Here is a 16,667-nt window from a genome sequence, read left to right on the forward strand (position 1 = left end):
AAATAAATGTGTAACAGTTTTATTTGAAAGAGCACATTCAGTGTTCACATCCTGCTGCCATCAATGAGAAGAACTGAGGCAGAGATTTGCACCCACTTTAATGCCTGTTGATTCCTCCAAACAGTCTTTCATTAATGTAATTGCCTTGTCTGTCCATCAATGTGTTGCCCCTTCTGAAAAAAACAAACAAAACAAAAACATATTATCTTAAGTGTGAATAATGCCAGCCTTGATGTGGGGAATGCGTTGTGAATTTATTGCATGGTATTATTAGGGTTGCTTTGAAGGACAGGAGAGGACAAACTTGTTTCCCATCAGCTTTGGCCTGTTTGAATGTAGATAACAATGTTAGCGGGTGCGGGATGCATCCATCTGTCTTTGTTTGTGTGTTTAAGTCTCACATGTGGAAGCTGACTAGATATGTATTGATGTAATCTATTATAAATGTTAATTACTTCTGGAAAAAAATGGCTTCAAAGACCCTCTGTATCTTGTGTCTTTGTTATGCTCATAGACCAGCAAATGTTTTGACGCATAAATGCAAAAATATGAAAAAAAAGTGACAATACCCTCTAACATCTATTTTTACAGAGCCACTAAATGGAAATTGTGGGGGAAAAAAATATGAGATGGGAGGAAAAATTATGTCAATGCTTAAGTGTGTGCTCTTGAAAATGTTCTTCCTCCCATCTCATATGTTTTTAAGTTTTTCCGTATGATTTGTCTTAAACCACGTGACGGGTATGTTTAGGGGCGGGGTCAGGGGTAGGTCATTCGTACGAGTTCATACCAGTTTGGCAACTCGTAAAATATGTACGAATTAGCCACCTCGTAAAATTCGAGATCGGGTTGGACATAGTAATGGAAAGCAAGGAAAAAAGTCATTAATTTGTTACATGTGACTAACCATATAATTGTGCTGTAGAAAGGTTCAATATATATTTGCACGGAAGGAAGAAGACAGGGGTCGGCTTGACTGAAACACTCTATTTTATTACTCAAAATAAATAAACAAAACAAAAGGTGCGCACGTAGCGCGTTCACCGTGCTCGGCACAGCACTCAGTAAACATATAACAAACAGACAATCACTCTCTCAGGACAGCAGCAAACGTGTGAGTGTTCCAGTCCAACTCTCTCTCTCATCTCCTCCCGAATGCTGGCTTATATCCAGTCTCTCCACGCCAATCACTGCAATCAGACACAGGTGTTCATCATTTTGCACTTGACCTACTTACTCACCGATCGGCCCCCTCCTTTCTCTCCTGCTACAGACTTCGCAAAACCACGCCCCCCTCGCCACATACCCCCACCGCCCGACTCAGGCCGGGGAGCCATCCGGCCTGCAGCCTCCCCCCCCCTCCTCCTGGAGAGGAAGTCAGCCACAACCATCTGTACACCCGGCCTGTGGATCACCTTGAACTTAAAAGGCTGTAAAGCGAGATACCAACGAGTGATCCGCGCGTTGGTATCCTTCATGCGGTGGAGCCACTGCAGGGGAGCGTGGTCCGAACAGAGGGTGAACTCCCGTCCCAAGAGGTAGTAGCGGAGGGTGAGAACGGCCCATCTGATGGCCAAACATTCCTTCTCTATGGTGCTGTACACCGTCTCCCTCTTAGAGAGCTTCCGACTGATGTACAGCACCGGCCGCTCCTCACCCTCCACCTCCTGGGACAGGACCGCGCCCATCCCCCTGTCCGACGCGTCGGTCTGTAGGATGAAAGGGAGAGAAAAGTCAGGGGCATGTAAGAGCGGTCCGCCACACAAAGCAGCCTTTATCTGGGTAAAAGCCCGCTGACACTGCTCCGTCCATTGGACCGTATCTGGTACCTCCTTTTTAGTTAGATCAGTCAGCGGGCTGGCGAGGTCCGAATAATTAGGCACAAACCTTCTGTAATAACCCGCCAGCCCCAGGAACTGTCTAACCTCCTTTTTGGTCTTGGGTCTCGGACAAGTCGCAACTGCTGCTGTCTTGTCAATTTGGGGACGCACTTGTCCATGACCCAAGTGGAAGCCCAGATATCTTACTTCCACCCGCCCAATTGCACACTTCTTCGGGTTGGCCGTGAGCCCAGCTCGTCTCAGCGTCTTCAGGACAGCCCGCACCTGCTGCATATGACGCTGCCAGTCACCACTATAGATGATGATATCATCCAAGTAGGCAGCGGCATATGCAGCGTGCGGTCGGAGAATCCTGTCCATCAGACGCTGAAACGTTGCCGGAGCCCCGAACAACCCGAAAGGAAGAGTGACAAATTGGTGTAACCCAAACGGCGTGGTGAAAGCTGTTTTTTCTTTGGATAATGGAGATAAGGGGATCTGCCAATATCCCTTGGTTAAGTCCAATGTCGAATAAAATCGAGCAGTACCCAGCCGATCAAGCAATTCGTCAACCCTTGGCATTGGATAAGCATCGAACTTCGACACAGCATTCACCCTCCTGTAATCTACACAGAACCGGATCGAGCCGTCCGTTTTAGGAACCAAAACTATCGGGCTCGCCCAGTCACTGTTAGATTCTTCTATTACTCCCAACTCTAGCATCGACTCTAATTCGCTTTGCACAACTTTCTTTTTGTGCTCTGGCAGTCGATACGGCCGGCTGCGAACCACCACGCCCGGCTCTGTCTCAACGTGGTGCTGAATGAGGTCCGTCCGACCAGGCAGGGGCGAGAACACATCAGCAAAATCTGCTTGTAAATTATGCACATCAGTGAGCTGGGATGGTGAGAGGTGGTCTCCCCCAGCGGCCAGGGCGAGAGATTTCGTTTTTACATTCGCCTCTGGACCGAGATCCTCCTCTCCGCTCACCACCATCGCCAGCATCACTGATTCCACCTCAGACCATTTTTTAAGCAGGTTGAGGTGGTAAATTTGATGTGCCCCGCCCCTATCTGTTCGTATTACCTCATAGTTGAGATCTCCAATTCGCCGTGTAACCTCAAAAGGTCCTTGCCACTTTGCGAGTAATTTTGAGCTAGAGGTAGGAAGCAATACAAGCACTTTTTCTCCCGGTGTGAATTGACGCAGTCTAGCCCCCCTGTTGTACAGCCGACTTTGCCTGTCCTGAGCCTGTAACAAATTCTCCCGTGACAGCCGCCCCAAAGTGTGGAGTTTTGTTCTCAGGTCCAGGACATACTGAATTTCATTTTTACTAGCTGAAGGTCCGTCCTCCCAAGTTTCCCTAAGGACATCTAACACCCCGCGGGGCTGACGCCCATAGAGAAGCTCGAAGGGGGAAAACCCCGTGGAGGCTTGCGGGACCTCCCGTACAGCGAACAAGAGGGGTTCTAACCACCGATCCCAATTTTTGGCGTCTTCCTGTACGAACTTTCGGATCATGGATTTCAAAGTGCGGTTAAATCGTTCGACCAGCCCGTCTGTTTGTGGGTGATAGACACTGGTCCGGATCGATTTAATGCCCAATAATCCGTAAAGTTCGCGTATCGTTCGTGACATAAACGCCGTGCCTTGATCGGTGAGAATCTCTTTCGGGATTCCCACCCGGGAGATTAGTTGAAACAGAGCGCTCGCCACACTATTTGCGGAAATATTGCGAAGCGGAACTGCTTCAGGATATCGCGTTGCGTAGTCCACTAGGACTAAAGCAAAGCGATGTCCCCGTGCTGACCGTTCTAATGGCCCGATGAGGTCCATACCAATTCGTTCGAAGGGGACCTGCATCAACGGAATAGGGCACAATGGTGCTTTTGGGTTGGCCGGTGGATTCACCAACTGACATTCACGACAAGACGCACACCACTTGCGTACATTCTCGTGAATGCCCGGCCAAAAGAATCGGGCCATGAGACGGTTAAGTGTCGCTGTTTGTCCTAAATGCCCTGCCATTGGATTAGAATGAGCCGTCTGGAAAAGCATTTCCCGACGGCTTTTAGGTACCAACAACTGAGTTGTATCCTGCTTTGACTGGGCATCTTGGGTTACCCGATACAACTTATCTTTTATGATTGTAAAATACGGATAGGTGAGCGGTTGGTCTGTGTGGAGAAGCTGGCCGTCGATTGAGCGAACCTGATCAAAGGCATGTTTCAGCGTGTCATCCTGGGACTGTTCCAGGGGAAAATCATCGCGCTCTGTGAGGATGGTTCTCTCCAGTGCGCTCTGTTCCCCTGAACCAGTACCCAGAGGTTCCGGATCAGCTTCTCCTAACTGAGCAATCGCCACCTTCCTCTTATCTTTTTTTACCCAAGAAGCATCCGCACATAAATGACCCAATAATTCATTAAACGCTGGCCAATCTGTCCCCAAAATCAGCGGATGCCGGAGGTGCGGGTTAATCGCCACCTCCACACTATGCCTTTGTCCCCTAAATTGAATATCCACAGGCATTAACGGATAATTCACCACTTCCCCGTGCACACACCGTACCTTAACCATGCGGCCATTATCCAATGCTTTAGGTTGAATCAGGCTTTGGTGGACAGAGGTTTGGTTACAGCCTGAATCCACCAGAGCCTGAAAAGTACCCCCCTTTATACTCACAGGTATTTGGTACAGGCCAGCTTGATCAGGGGCAGCTTGCGGCGCGTCGGGGACCCGGATCAGTGTCCCCACCTCCATCACCGGACACCGATCGATAAAATGACTCGGGTCCCCGCAGCGCCAACAAGCCGGCCCGGGCCTCCCCGCCGCTCCAGTGGCAGGAAGCGGGTCAAGGGATTGGCGTGGAGAGAGAGGAGAAGCAGCTTGGGGAGAGAATCCCCCCCTTGATGGGCCCCCTCCCCGGGGAAGAGGCCTGGGGGCAGATACTGGCTCCGCAGCACCCCCCGTCCTCCACCTTGGAGCCGGCCTCGGCGGCAGATTCCCCCGGTACCTGGGAAGGGGAGAGGGCTTAGGGGGGGGGGAAGAGAGAGAGAGAGAGAGAGAAGCAGATGGTAGGGGTTCGCCGACCCCCGGGCACGCCACCATTTGATCCTCCGCCAGCTGGATGGCCTGGTTCAGCGACGTCGGGCGGTGGCACTGGACCCACTGCGCGGTCCTCGTTGGCAACCGCGCCACGAATTGCTCCAGCACCACACGATCGATGATTTCCTCGACGTCGCTTCCGTCGGCCATCAGCCACTTGCGGCACGAGTCCCGGAGCTGTTGGGCCATGATGAAGGGTCGGCCAGACTCCTCGAGGTCCAACGTCCTGAACCTCTGGCGATGTTGTTCCGGAGTCCGGCCAACCCGCTGGAGAATGGCCCGCTTTAAATCCTGATAGACCAGGAGATTCTGGACTGGCAGTTGGTGTGCGGCTACCTGCGCCTCTCCGGACAGCAGGGGTATCAGCCGCATTGGCCAGTCCGTAGAGGGCCATCCCCGGTCCTCAGCCGACCTCTCAAACAGCTCCAGAAAAGCCTCCGGATCATCCTCCGGGCCCATTTTGTTGAGAGGTATCGGCGAGGACGAGTCTTTGTATGATGGGGGGACGGCCCTAACCTCCCGGTCTATCCAGCTCCGGAACAGCTCGCGGTCTTCATGCTGGCCTCGGAGGAGCGCCTCGAACCTTTTGTCCTGCTCCTCCTTTATGGCCAGCAGATGTTGGTGTTGCTCCTGGTGAAGACCCGCGAGCGATTGAATAATGTCCGCAAATGGCGTACCTGGCGGGGTCTGCATGGCGGCGGCGATCTTCTTCCTTCCCGGGATTCGGCACCAGTGTAGAAAGGTTCAATATATATTTGCACGGAAGGAAGAAGACAGGGGTCGGCTTGACTGAAACACTCTATTTTATTACTCAAAATAAATAAACAAAACAAAAGGTGCGCACGTAGCGCGTTCACCGTGCTCGGCACAGCACTCAGTAAACATATAACAAACAGACAATCACTCTCTCAGGACAGCAGCAAACGTGTGAGTGTTCCAGTCCAACTCTCTCTCTCATCTCCTCCCGAATGCTGGCTTATATCCAGTCTCTCCACGCCAATCACTGCAATCAGACACAGGTGTTCATCATTTTGCACTTGACCTACTTACTCACCGATCGGCCCCCTCCTTTCTCTCCTGCTACAGACTTCGCAAAACCACGCCCCCCTCGCCACATGTGCATAGTTGATTTATTTCTGTCGTTTGTTGTCAATGATAAAGTCTGTAAATTCAATCAGTCAGTGTTGCATATTCCGGTCATGCAACAATACATTTCAGTATTTGATTAAATTACATTTGTGGTTTGCTTTTTATATTATTAACATTTTTAGCACTTGTTGGGTTGCCGCTTCATGTCCAATGTTAAATGTGGGTCTTGACGTGAAGAGCAATACAAACTTAGCAATACAAATAAAATAAAAACAACAGAAGATGATCTCACTCTAAATTTATGGCTGATTTTGACCTCCACCTGCTGGAGGTGAACAGAAGAGCTGTTTAGTCCTGCTCAGAATAGCAGCATTTACCTTGAGCTTTAAACCTCAGCTTTGTTCCATATTTATTTTAACAGGTTACAGAATTCACACTGCCATACTTGCAAGTAGAGGTAAGTCTTTTGTATATTTTGCACAAACTACTGTTTGAAAATGATGCCTCACATTTTTAATTCAGTAATTCTGGCAAGTATCCAGTACAGCCTTTATTTTGGAATTCGGGTTACATTCAATGTACATTAACAAGACCAGGCATTATAATTTATGGCTGATATAATTTATGCACTGCTCATGTGTGCAGTGCAATAAGAAACGGACCCTAAGAAATCTTATTAACATAGAATAAACCAACTAAAGCTAACGAGAGGATGTGGTATTGTGGGTAAAGCCTAACTTTTCCCTCAGAATGACACTGACTAATGAATCAGCCTGTAATTAAGAAGCTGCCATCTCTGCAGTCCTGATTACTGATCTTCAATATGGCATGGTTAACACTCAAGCATTCTTTGTTTTGTTTTCATCTCTATTTTTGTGATCATTATATCCCGACACCCATAAACTTGTATTTAAAGGGATGGTTCAGAGTAAAATCAACCTAGGGTCCTTTGCACCATGACCTCGAGCCAAACACCCCCTCAGAAGCCTTTTTCTCTTGGTTGAACATTATTAAAGTTAGAGCTTATTTCAAGAAATCAGCCGGATGGCTTAGTGCAGGCGCTAATGGATCCTATGATGTATCTCGTAAATTACCCCACTATAATTCCCAGAATGTTACCAAACTTATACAGTAGTACAAATAGGTTATGTACTCATAAAATAAGGCATTGGACAGTTTGTAAGTACATCAGGAGTTTATTTAAATAACACTTGCCTGACGGCTCATGCTACTGCTAACCCAGACGTCGACGTCACTTCAATGGTTTGGGAAAAGCACGTAAAAGTCCTGGCAGAAAGCAATGCATAAGGATGTAGTGTAACGACGAATTATTATTTTTTTTCCGAAGTGTTAACAACTTAGTGTTAACTAATAATTGTTGCAAACTGGTACTACCAACAAAATATCAGTGCATTCCTGGAACTGGGCGTCATTACACTACATCCTTATGCATCACTTTCTGCCAGGACTTTTACGTGTTTACGTGTCATGGTGCAAAGGACCCTAGGTTGATTTTACTCCGAACCATCCCTTTAAGAACAAACTCCCTGAGTGTGTCTGATCTGGAATTCCCTATGAAGCAAAGGTTCTATATAGAACCTTAAAGTGTTCTGTCAGGTGCTTCATCTCTCTCTCTCTCTCTCTCTCTCTCTCTCTCTCTCTCTCTCTCTCTCTCTATATATATATATATATATATATATATATATATATATATATATATATATATATATATATATACTGTATTTAATATGATATTACCTAAAACAACTGCAAACCCCATTGCTAAAGTTGGCAGTTGAGAAAGGGCCCAGTACAGTTGAGTTTATAGGGAGAGGTTGAATAAAGGGTCACTGGCATCAGTGAAGGCACATATACCATATTGCTAATAGATGTGCTCACTGAACTTGTGCTGCCCTCACATTTAGAGGTACCCCAGGGCATACTGTATAGATCATACTGTAAACACATAAATGGACACACAAACTATACACAATCAACCATGACATTGCATATTACAGATTTGTGGGCTCTTTGGGAGTACTGAACAGTTACTAATAGTTATTGGTTGATGGGAATTGCCCCAGGGATGATTTAAACTCTCAACATCTCAACATTACAATTTTGTTAAAAGGACAGTTCGCTCAATATTGAAAATTCTGTCATAATTAGCTCACTCTCAATGTCGTTCTAAACAGTTTGACTTACTTTTGTAGAACTTGAATGTAGAAAAGACAATCTTTCAACCATCAAAAAGGACATGAAAGCATCATAAAGTATCAAATTGTCTATATAAAGTCATACAGGTTTGGAACTACACAAAGGTGAGTAAACGAAGACAGGATGTTCGTTTTTGGGTGAACTGTTCTTTTAAAAAAAACATTCATGTCTTACATCTACTTGTGTGTGACTGCTTTACAGTTATTGTGAGCTTCGTTGTGGATTGTATAGACATTCCATTCAATATAACAAATAATTAATTCATCATCTTCTGTCTTGAGGGTAAAACCAGAGTGCCCTTCCAGTGGTGTGTGTAAAACACCTAACAAATTGTTCCAATTTCCTCTAAGCATTACCTGGAACACACAACATCTGTTATTTATACTGTACCAGAGCGTTTAGTGTTACCAGCTGTTGTGTGTGTTTTGGGAAGTGATTTGAGGCCATTATCCTTCAGTTATTTTACATAAAGGCTCAAATGGAAACTCCCTGTGGCATAGACAGAGAAGCCGACAACTCTCTAACCAATACAGCATGTGTCAATAACACACTGAGGTTGTGCGATAGATTAATCCATATCATACTCACTTCTCAGTTGTGTATTGTGGTGTTCCTGCAACTGGGGTAACTAACACTAATGCTGATGGTAAACAGGCTAAAGGGATAGTTCACCTAAAAATTTAAATTCTGTCACCAATTATCCTCATGTCATCCCAAACCCGTAACTTTTGTTCATCTTTGGAACTCAAATGAAGATATTTTTTATGAAATCTGTCCCTCTGTAGCTACGCAACTACCACTTTGATGCAACAAAAAGTTCATAAAGTGATCGTAAAACTAATCCATATGAACTGAGTGGATCATAAATTTAGTCCAAATTTTATCGATCGCTTTTTATGATAAATCGATTTCATTTAGGCTTTTATTCACGTATAAACATTCATCAGTGCACTCATCAGTTGTGGTAAACAGAAGCTTTTCGCTTGACATGCGAGAACCAATGAGGTGCATTCTCTTGTTACGCAGCACGTTTGAGCTTCTGGAAGAACCAATGAGGTTCATTCTCGTGTTACGCAGCACACTTGAGCTTCTGGAAGAACCAGTGAGGTTCATTCTCGTGTTACACAGCACGTTTGAGCTTCTGGAAGAATGAATGAGGTTCATTCTCTTGTTACGCAGCACGTTTGAGCTTCTGGAAGAACCAATGAGGTTCATTCTCGTGTTACGCAGCACTTTTGAGCTTCTGGAAGAACCAATGAGGTTCATTCTCGTGTTACGCAGCACGTTTGAGCTTCTGGAAGGACCAATGAGGTTTGTTCTCGCAGGTTCGGTTGAGCATCTGTTTATTTGTGAATAAAAGACCCAAATAAATCTGTTCATCCTATAAAGCAATGAAGTCTCTTCAGAAAATTTTGACTAAACTGCTCGATTTACACTCACCTAAAAGGTTATTAGGAACACCATACTAATACTGTGTTTGACCCCCTTTCGCCTTCAGAACTGCCTTAATTCTACGTGGCATTGATTCAACAAGGTGCTGAAAGCATTCTTTAGAAATGTTGGCCCATATTGATAGGATAGCATCTTGCAGTTGATGGAGATTTGTGGGATGCACATCCAGGGCATCCCGTTCCACCACATCCCAAAGATGCTCTATTGGGTTGAGATCTGGTGACTGCGGGGGCCATTTTAGTACAGTGAACTCATTGTCATGTTCAAGAAACCAATTTGAAATGATTCGAGCTTTGTGACATGGTGCATTATCCTGCTGGAAGTAGCCATCAGAGGATGGGTACATGGTGGTCATAAAGGGATGGACATGGTCAGAAACAATGCTCAGGTAGGCCGTGGCATTTAAACGATGCCCAATTGGCACTAAGGGGCCTAAAGTGTGCCAAGAAAACATCCCCCACACCATTACACCACCACCACCAGCCTGCACAGTGGTAACAAGGCATGATGGATCCATGTTCTCATTCTGTTTACGCCAAATTCTGACTACCATCTGAATGTCTCAACAGAAATCGAGACTCATCAGACCAGGCAACATTTTTCCAGTCTTCAACTGTCCAATTTTGGTGAGCTCGTGCAAATTGTAGCCTCTTTTTCCTATTTGTAGTGGAGATGAGTGGTACCCGGTGGGGTCTTCTGCTGTTGTAGCCCATCCGCCTCAAGGTTGTGCGTGTTGTGGCTTCACAAATGCTTTGCTGCATACCTTGGTTGTAACGAGTGGTTATTTCAGTCAAAGTTGCTCTTCTATCAGCTTGAATCAGTCGGCCCATTCTCCTCTGACCTCTAGCATCAACAAGGCATTTTCGCCCACAGGACTGCCGCATACTGGATGTTTTTCCCTTTTCACACCATTCTTTGTAAACCCTAGAAATGGTTGTGCGTGAAAATCCCAGTAACTGAGCAGATTGTAAAATACTCAGACCGGCCCGTCTGGCACCAACTACCATGCCACGCTCAAAATTGCTTAAATCACCTTTCTTTCCCATTCTGACATTCAGTTTGGAGTTCAGGAGATTGTCTTGACCAGGACCACACCCCTAAATGCATTGAAGCAACTGCCATGTGATTGGTTGATTAGATAATTGCATTAATGAGAAATTGAACAGGTGTTCCTAATAATCCTTTAGGTGAGTGTATATGGTTTAGTTTTATGATCTTAGTAATGACAAAGCTAAGTTCCCTTTCAAGGGAACTCGCGTTGCGTCGAGAATGACGCTATGGGGAACGCTTTGCGTGATGACGTCTTGAAGCACATGTAAAATCAGTCCAATGGTGTGGCGGAACGTCAGAGGCGGGTGACGTCACGTACCAGGAAGCTATAAAAGCCGGCCTGAAACAGAAAACGAAAGCTTTCTGAGTCTTCAGTCGCGCTCTGTGTTGAAATCTGTCCACGTTATTTGGTGTTGTCTGTCTATATTGATATATATATATATTCAGAATTATGGCGAGTAAGCAGCAGCAGTTTAGAGTGTGTGTTCATCCCTGCCCGCGTTATTTAACGGGAGGTGATACTCACACTCTTTGTGTTGTTTGTTTGGGTGAAGAGCATGCCCAGTCAGCACTCGAGGGTGGTGACTGTGTGCATTGCGACGCGCTCCCTATGCGTACGCTCCGATCCCGCCTGGCTTTATTTAACCAGGATCGCGTTCCCCAGGGCTCGGGTCCCGCCGCTGCCGAGGCACGGCGTCGATCTCAGACCTGGGGTTCACAAATGGATCTATCAGTGGATGTTGAGACGGGCTCTGCCTTATCTCAGCCTCTTACTGATAGATCCAGTGCCTCTCATCAGGGTGTGGAAGCACGCGTTGCGGTTTCTTTCCCCCCGATAGAGGCACCAATACTGCAATTGTCCAGCTCTGAGGAGTTGGACGTTGTAAGTATTGACGCTGAGTCTGAGGATTCGCCACCTCAGTCTCATGCGTTTGAATGTTCGATGTTGTTACGAGAGCTGTCGAGCGATTATCTGTTGAGTGGCCAGAGGATCGGCAGGGCGCTCGTTCAAAAAGCAAACTCGACGAGCGTTTCCTGCCATCTCGTGCACAGCCTCAGCGCAGAAGCCTTCCGTTTTTCCCCGATCTCCACACTGAGGTGTCGAGATCGTGGGGGAAACCAGTGTCATATAGAGTGTATACTGCACAAACATCACACTATTCCACCATTCACAATTATAAAGAGCATGGTTATGGGGAGATGCCGAAGGTGGAAGAGACGCTCGCGAGCTATCTCTCTCCAGCAACGGCATCTTCCCTGAAGGCTCCTGCACTACCATCCAAGCCAGTAAAGTTTACATCTTCCCTGGTTCATAAAGCTTATGCCGCCGCCGGCCAAGCTGCAGCGTGTTTGCACACCATGTCATTAATGCAAGCATACCAGGCAGAATTATTGGGTGATTTAGAGGAGAGCGGGGGTATTGGTCCAGACACTGTATCCGAACTGCGTAGAGCCACAGATTTGTCTCTCAGGGCCACCAAGGAGACGGCTAAATCCATCGGCCGCTCTATGGCAGCCCTGGTGGCCACTGAGAGGCATCTGTGGCTCAATCTAAGTGATATAAAGGACAAAGAAAAACATGTTCTTTTGGATGCCCCGGTTTCCACTGCAGGTTTATTTGGAGATGCAGTTAATAGTGCTGTAGCGAAATCACAAGAAGCTTCAAAACAGGCAGCTGCACTTCAGAAACTTCTCCCCCGCCGTTCTTTCTGTGAGGCTGCTGAGCGGGAGCAGCCTCACTCCTCTAAAAAGAGCGCTGAGCACCGTGCCACTCAGAAACAGAGCGTTTCCTCCCGTGCTCCCGCACAAAAATCTCGGGGACACGGAGGGCGCTCTCAAACCCAGCAGTCTTCGAGGGGTAAAACGGATCTGCGGACCGTTATTACCGCCAAGAAGGCTGCTGGGAAAAAGTCCTGATGTCCGAGGGCTCAGGACGAATGAGGGTAGTCCCCCCCGAAGCAGAGCGGTTAACACCTCTTTTTACGGTGCCCGTCTCTCTTCGGTGCCCTCAGGGGACCGTTCTGCCAACCCTGCCGCCTCCGGTGTTACAGGGCGCAGCGGTCTCTGGCGAGCACATATCTCAAGGACCACCCGGAAACGTAGTGGCCTCGGGATGCCCGCCCCCTCTGAGGAGGGTGTTAGAGCAGTCTGTTCAGTCGTTCCCTGCCGGTGCGCCGTTACAGGGCGACGAACCGACTACTCAACAACAACAAAATCCAGAAACCAGTCTCGAGAGGCTGGTACCTCTAGTAGAATCTTTGACAGCGTGGAAGCTACTGTCGAATGTTTCTCGTTGGGTCCTGCAGACCGTAGAAAAAGGGTATCAGATACAATTCAAGAAACGCCCACCTCGGTTTATGGGGGTCCTGCCCACACTGGTGGGCCCCGAGCAGGTTCTGGTTATGGAACAGGAAGTAAACACTCTGTTAGAGAAAGGGGCCATAGAATATGTACCTCCCTCCAGCAGGGAAACCGGGTTTTACAGCCGGTACTTCATAGTTCCAAAGAAGGACGGGGGATTGCGTCCCATTTTAGATCTTCGAGTTCTGAACGAGTCAGTCATGCAGCTCAAGTGCAAAATGTTAACATTGAGACAGATCGTGCCACAGATCAGGTCCGAGGACTGGTTTGTCACGATAGATCTCAAGGACGCATATTTCCACATTTCCATCCGTCCATGTCACTGGAAGTTCCTGAGGTTTGCTTTCGGGGGCAAAGCATACCAATATCGTGTTCTTCCATTCGGCCTAGCTTTATCACCCCGCACTTTCACGAAATGCGTGGGTGCAGCTCTGGCGCCTCTGCGCCTCCAGGGCATTTGCATAATGAACTACATCGATGACTGGTTGATTTTAGCTCAGTTGCATCAGTTGGCGGTTCGACATCGAGATGTCGTTCTCGCCCATATGAAAGAGTTGGGGTTACGGTTGAACGCCAAGAAGAGTGTGCTTTCTCCACTACAGAGGACCACTTTCTTAGGCGTGGTTTGGGATTCTGTGTCGATGCAGGCGCGCCTGTCACCGCCACGTATAGAGTCCATCCTTGCAGCTGTGAAAAGTGTAAAGCTAGGCCAGCTACTCACTGTCAAACAGTTCCAGAGACTGTTGGGTCTCATGGCAGCAGCTTCCAACGTGATACCTTTTGGACTACTGCACATGAGGCCCCTGCAGTGGTGGCTCAGGACCAGGGGGTTTTCCCCGAGGGGCAACCCATTTCGCACGATCAAGGTCACGCGGCGATGCCTACGTGCTTTGGTTATGTGGAAGAAACCTTGGTTCCTGTCTCAGGGCCCAGTGTTGGGAGCTCCTTGTCGTCGCAAACTGCTAACGACGGATGCTTCCCTCACGGGTTGGGGAGCGATCCTGGAGGGTCGCTCATCTCAAGGTCTGTGGGAAGACCATCATCGTTCCTGGCATATCAATCGCCTAGAGATGTTAGCTGTCTTCCGGGCTCTGAGGAGCTTCATCACAGATCTCAGGGGACACCATGTGTTAGTACACACGGACAACACGTCGGTAGTCGCCTATATCAACCACCAAGGGGGTTTGCGTTCGCGCCCATTATCCAATCTGGCACGCCATATCCTCTTGTGGTCCCAGGGGAAGTTGCTGTCACTCAGGGCAGCCTACATCCCCGGGGTTCAGAATATAGGAGCAGACACTCTGTCAAGACAGGGGCCGAGGCCCGGGGAATGGAGGCTCCACCCCGAGGTGGTGGAGCTGATATGGAGGGAGTTTGGCCAAGCACAAGTGGATCTGTTTGCGTCTCGAGAGACGTCTCACTGTCCACTTTGGTTCTCCCTCACGCATCCAGCTCCTCTGGGACTGGATGCTATGGTACAGACGTGGCCGAGGCTACGTCTGTACGCCTTTCCCCCAGTTGCTCTGCTCCCGGGAGTTCTGGAGAGAGTTCGCAGGGACCGGGTTTGCCTGCTTCTTATAGCCCCGCGCTGGCCGGGCAGAGTATGGTTTCCCGATCTTGTGTCTCTCCTCGACGGGCCTCCTCTGGAGCTACCCGTCAGGAGGGACCTTCTGTCCCAGGCGGAGGGCTCAATATTTCACCCTCGGCCAGAACTGTGGAACCTGTGGGCTTGGCCTCTGAGGGGGCCCAGCTCATAGAGTCAGGTCTCTCAACTGAGGTTGTTGAGACCATTCTACAGTCCAGAGCTCCCTCCACGAGGAAACTTTATGCCCTGAAGTGGAGAGTATTCACTTCTTGGTGTAGTGACCGTCGGTTGGATCCAGTCAACTGCCCAATTGGTACAGTTCTGGAGTTCCTGCAGGACCGGTTCACTGCAGGTCTGACCCCGTCCACCTTAAAGGTTTATGTGGCGGCTATAGGTGCTTACCACATTCCTTTGGGTGGAATGTCTGTGGGGAAAGACCCTCTGATATCTCGTTTCCTTCGTGGCACTTGGAGGCTGAGGCCTGCAGTTCGCTCTAGGGTGCCACCTTGGGATTTGTCCATTGCGCTGCAAGGCCTTTCCCTGGCCCCCTTTGAGCCCATTGAGGAGGTTCCTGAGAAGTTCCTAACTCTGAAAGCTCTGTTCCTTCTCGCCATTTCTTCTCTCAAGAGAATAGGGGATCTCCAAGCGCTGTCGGTTGCTCCATCGTGCTTGGAGTTTGCTCCGGGTATGGTTAAAGCTTTTCTACATCCGAGACCGGGTTATATCCCCAAGGTCCCCACTAATGTGGCCAGACCTATTGTTCTGCAGGCCTTTTGTCCTCCTCCTTTTCAGAATGCGGACCAGGAGGCTAATAATTTGCTTTGCCCAGTTCGGGCGTTAGACGCTTATGTCCACAGAGCTGCCCTGTGGCGTAAAAGTGATCAGTTATTTGTATGCTTTGGGTCCCCTAACAAGGGAGGTCCGGTGTCTAAGCAAAGAATGAGCAAGTGGGTGGTCGAGGCTATCTCACTTGCTTATGAGGCGGCTGGGCAGCCTTCTCCTTTGGCTGTCCGGTCGCACTCTACGAGGAGTATGGCGGCCTCTAAGGCCCTTATATCAGGAGTATCGTTACAGGACGTCTGTGATGCGGCAGGCTGGTCCTCACCGCACACGTTCGTCAGGTTCTACTCTTTGGATCTAGACTCTGCTCCAGGGTCTCATGTTTTGTCTTCCTAGTGCTGCGCTCCAGATTTCACACAGGACAGACATTTGTAGCTATGGAGGCGTTGGTATAGACGTTCCCCATAGCGTCATTCTCGACGCAACGCGAGTTCCCTTGAAAGGGAACGCCTCGGTTACGACTGTAACCTCGGTTCCCTGAAGAGGGAACGAGCGTTGCGTCGCCCTGCCATATCTCCTTCATGCCTGTCAGCACGACTTCAGGCCAGCTTTTATAGCTTCCTGGTACGTGACGTCACCCGCCTCTGACGTTCCGCCACACCATTGGACTGATTTTACATGTGCTTCAAGACGTCATCACGCAAAGCGTTCCCCATAGCGTCATTCTCGACGCAACGCTCGTTCCCTCTTCAGGGAACCGAGGTTACAGTCGTAACCAAGGCGTTTTCAGCATCATTACTCCAGTCTCCAGTGTCACATGATCCTTCAGAAATCATTCTAATATGCTAATATGCTAATATGATTTGATGCTCGATCTGACAGTTGAGCTGCTTAATATATTTGTGGAAACCATGATACATGTTTACAATGTCTTTACTGTCACTTTTGAATAATTGAGTGTGTCCTTGCGTAGTAAAATGTTTAATTCCACAGGTTTTATGAGGGAAAAATAGCAACAAAAAAAAAATAAAATAAATAATAATAATAATAATGAATACTGCATTTCTATGATTGTTAGTCATTACCTGTAATTAATCCATGCCACATACAATGAATATTACATTGTTGATGGTATTGGTAAAAGCTACAGTATGAAACATATAATGCACTGTGTCTGGACCTAAAACCTGGCCACCTTGTTTGCCATG

The 16,667-nt window shown here is 48.0% G+C and overlaps 1 protein-coding gene across 1 annotated transcript; it reads right to left on the bottom strand.

Annotated features, from left to right (window-relative positions):
• Positions 1–974: 974 nt before the first annotated feature.
• Positions 975–5,909, bottom strand: LOC311096324 (uncharacterized protein). Its single transcript, XM_084135386.1, has 2 exons — positions 4,503–5,909; positions 975–1,190 (listed from the first exon to the last, which is right to left on the bottom strand). The coding sequence occupies exons 1-2, from the start codon at positions 5,616–5,618 to the stop codon at positions 1,188–1,190; spliced, it is 1,119 nt and encodes a 372-aa protein (XP_083991512.1). The 5' UTR covers positions 5,619–5,909; the 3' UTR covers positions 975–1,187.
• Positions 5,910–16,667: the final 10,758 nt, after the last annotated feature.

This window comes from Abramis brama, assembly GCF_963993115.1.
Source record: "Abramis brama genome assembly, chromosome: 14".
Classification (NCBI taxonomy): Eukaryota; Metazoa; Chordata; class Actinopteri; order Cypriniformes; family Leuciscidae; genus Abramis; species Abramis brama.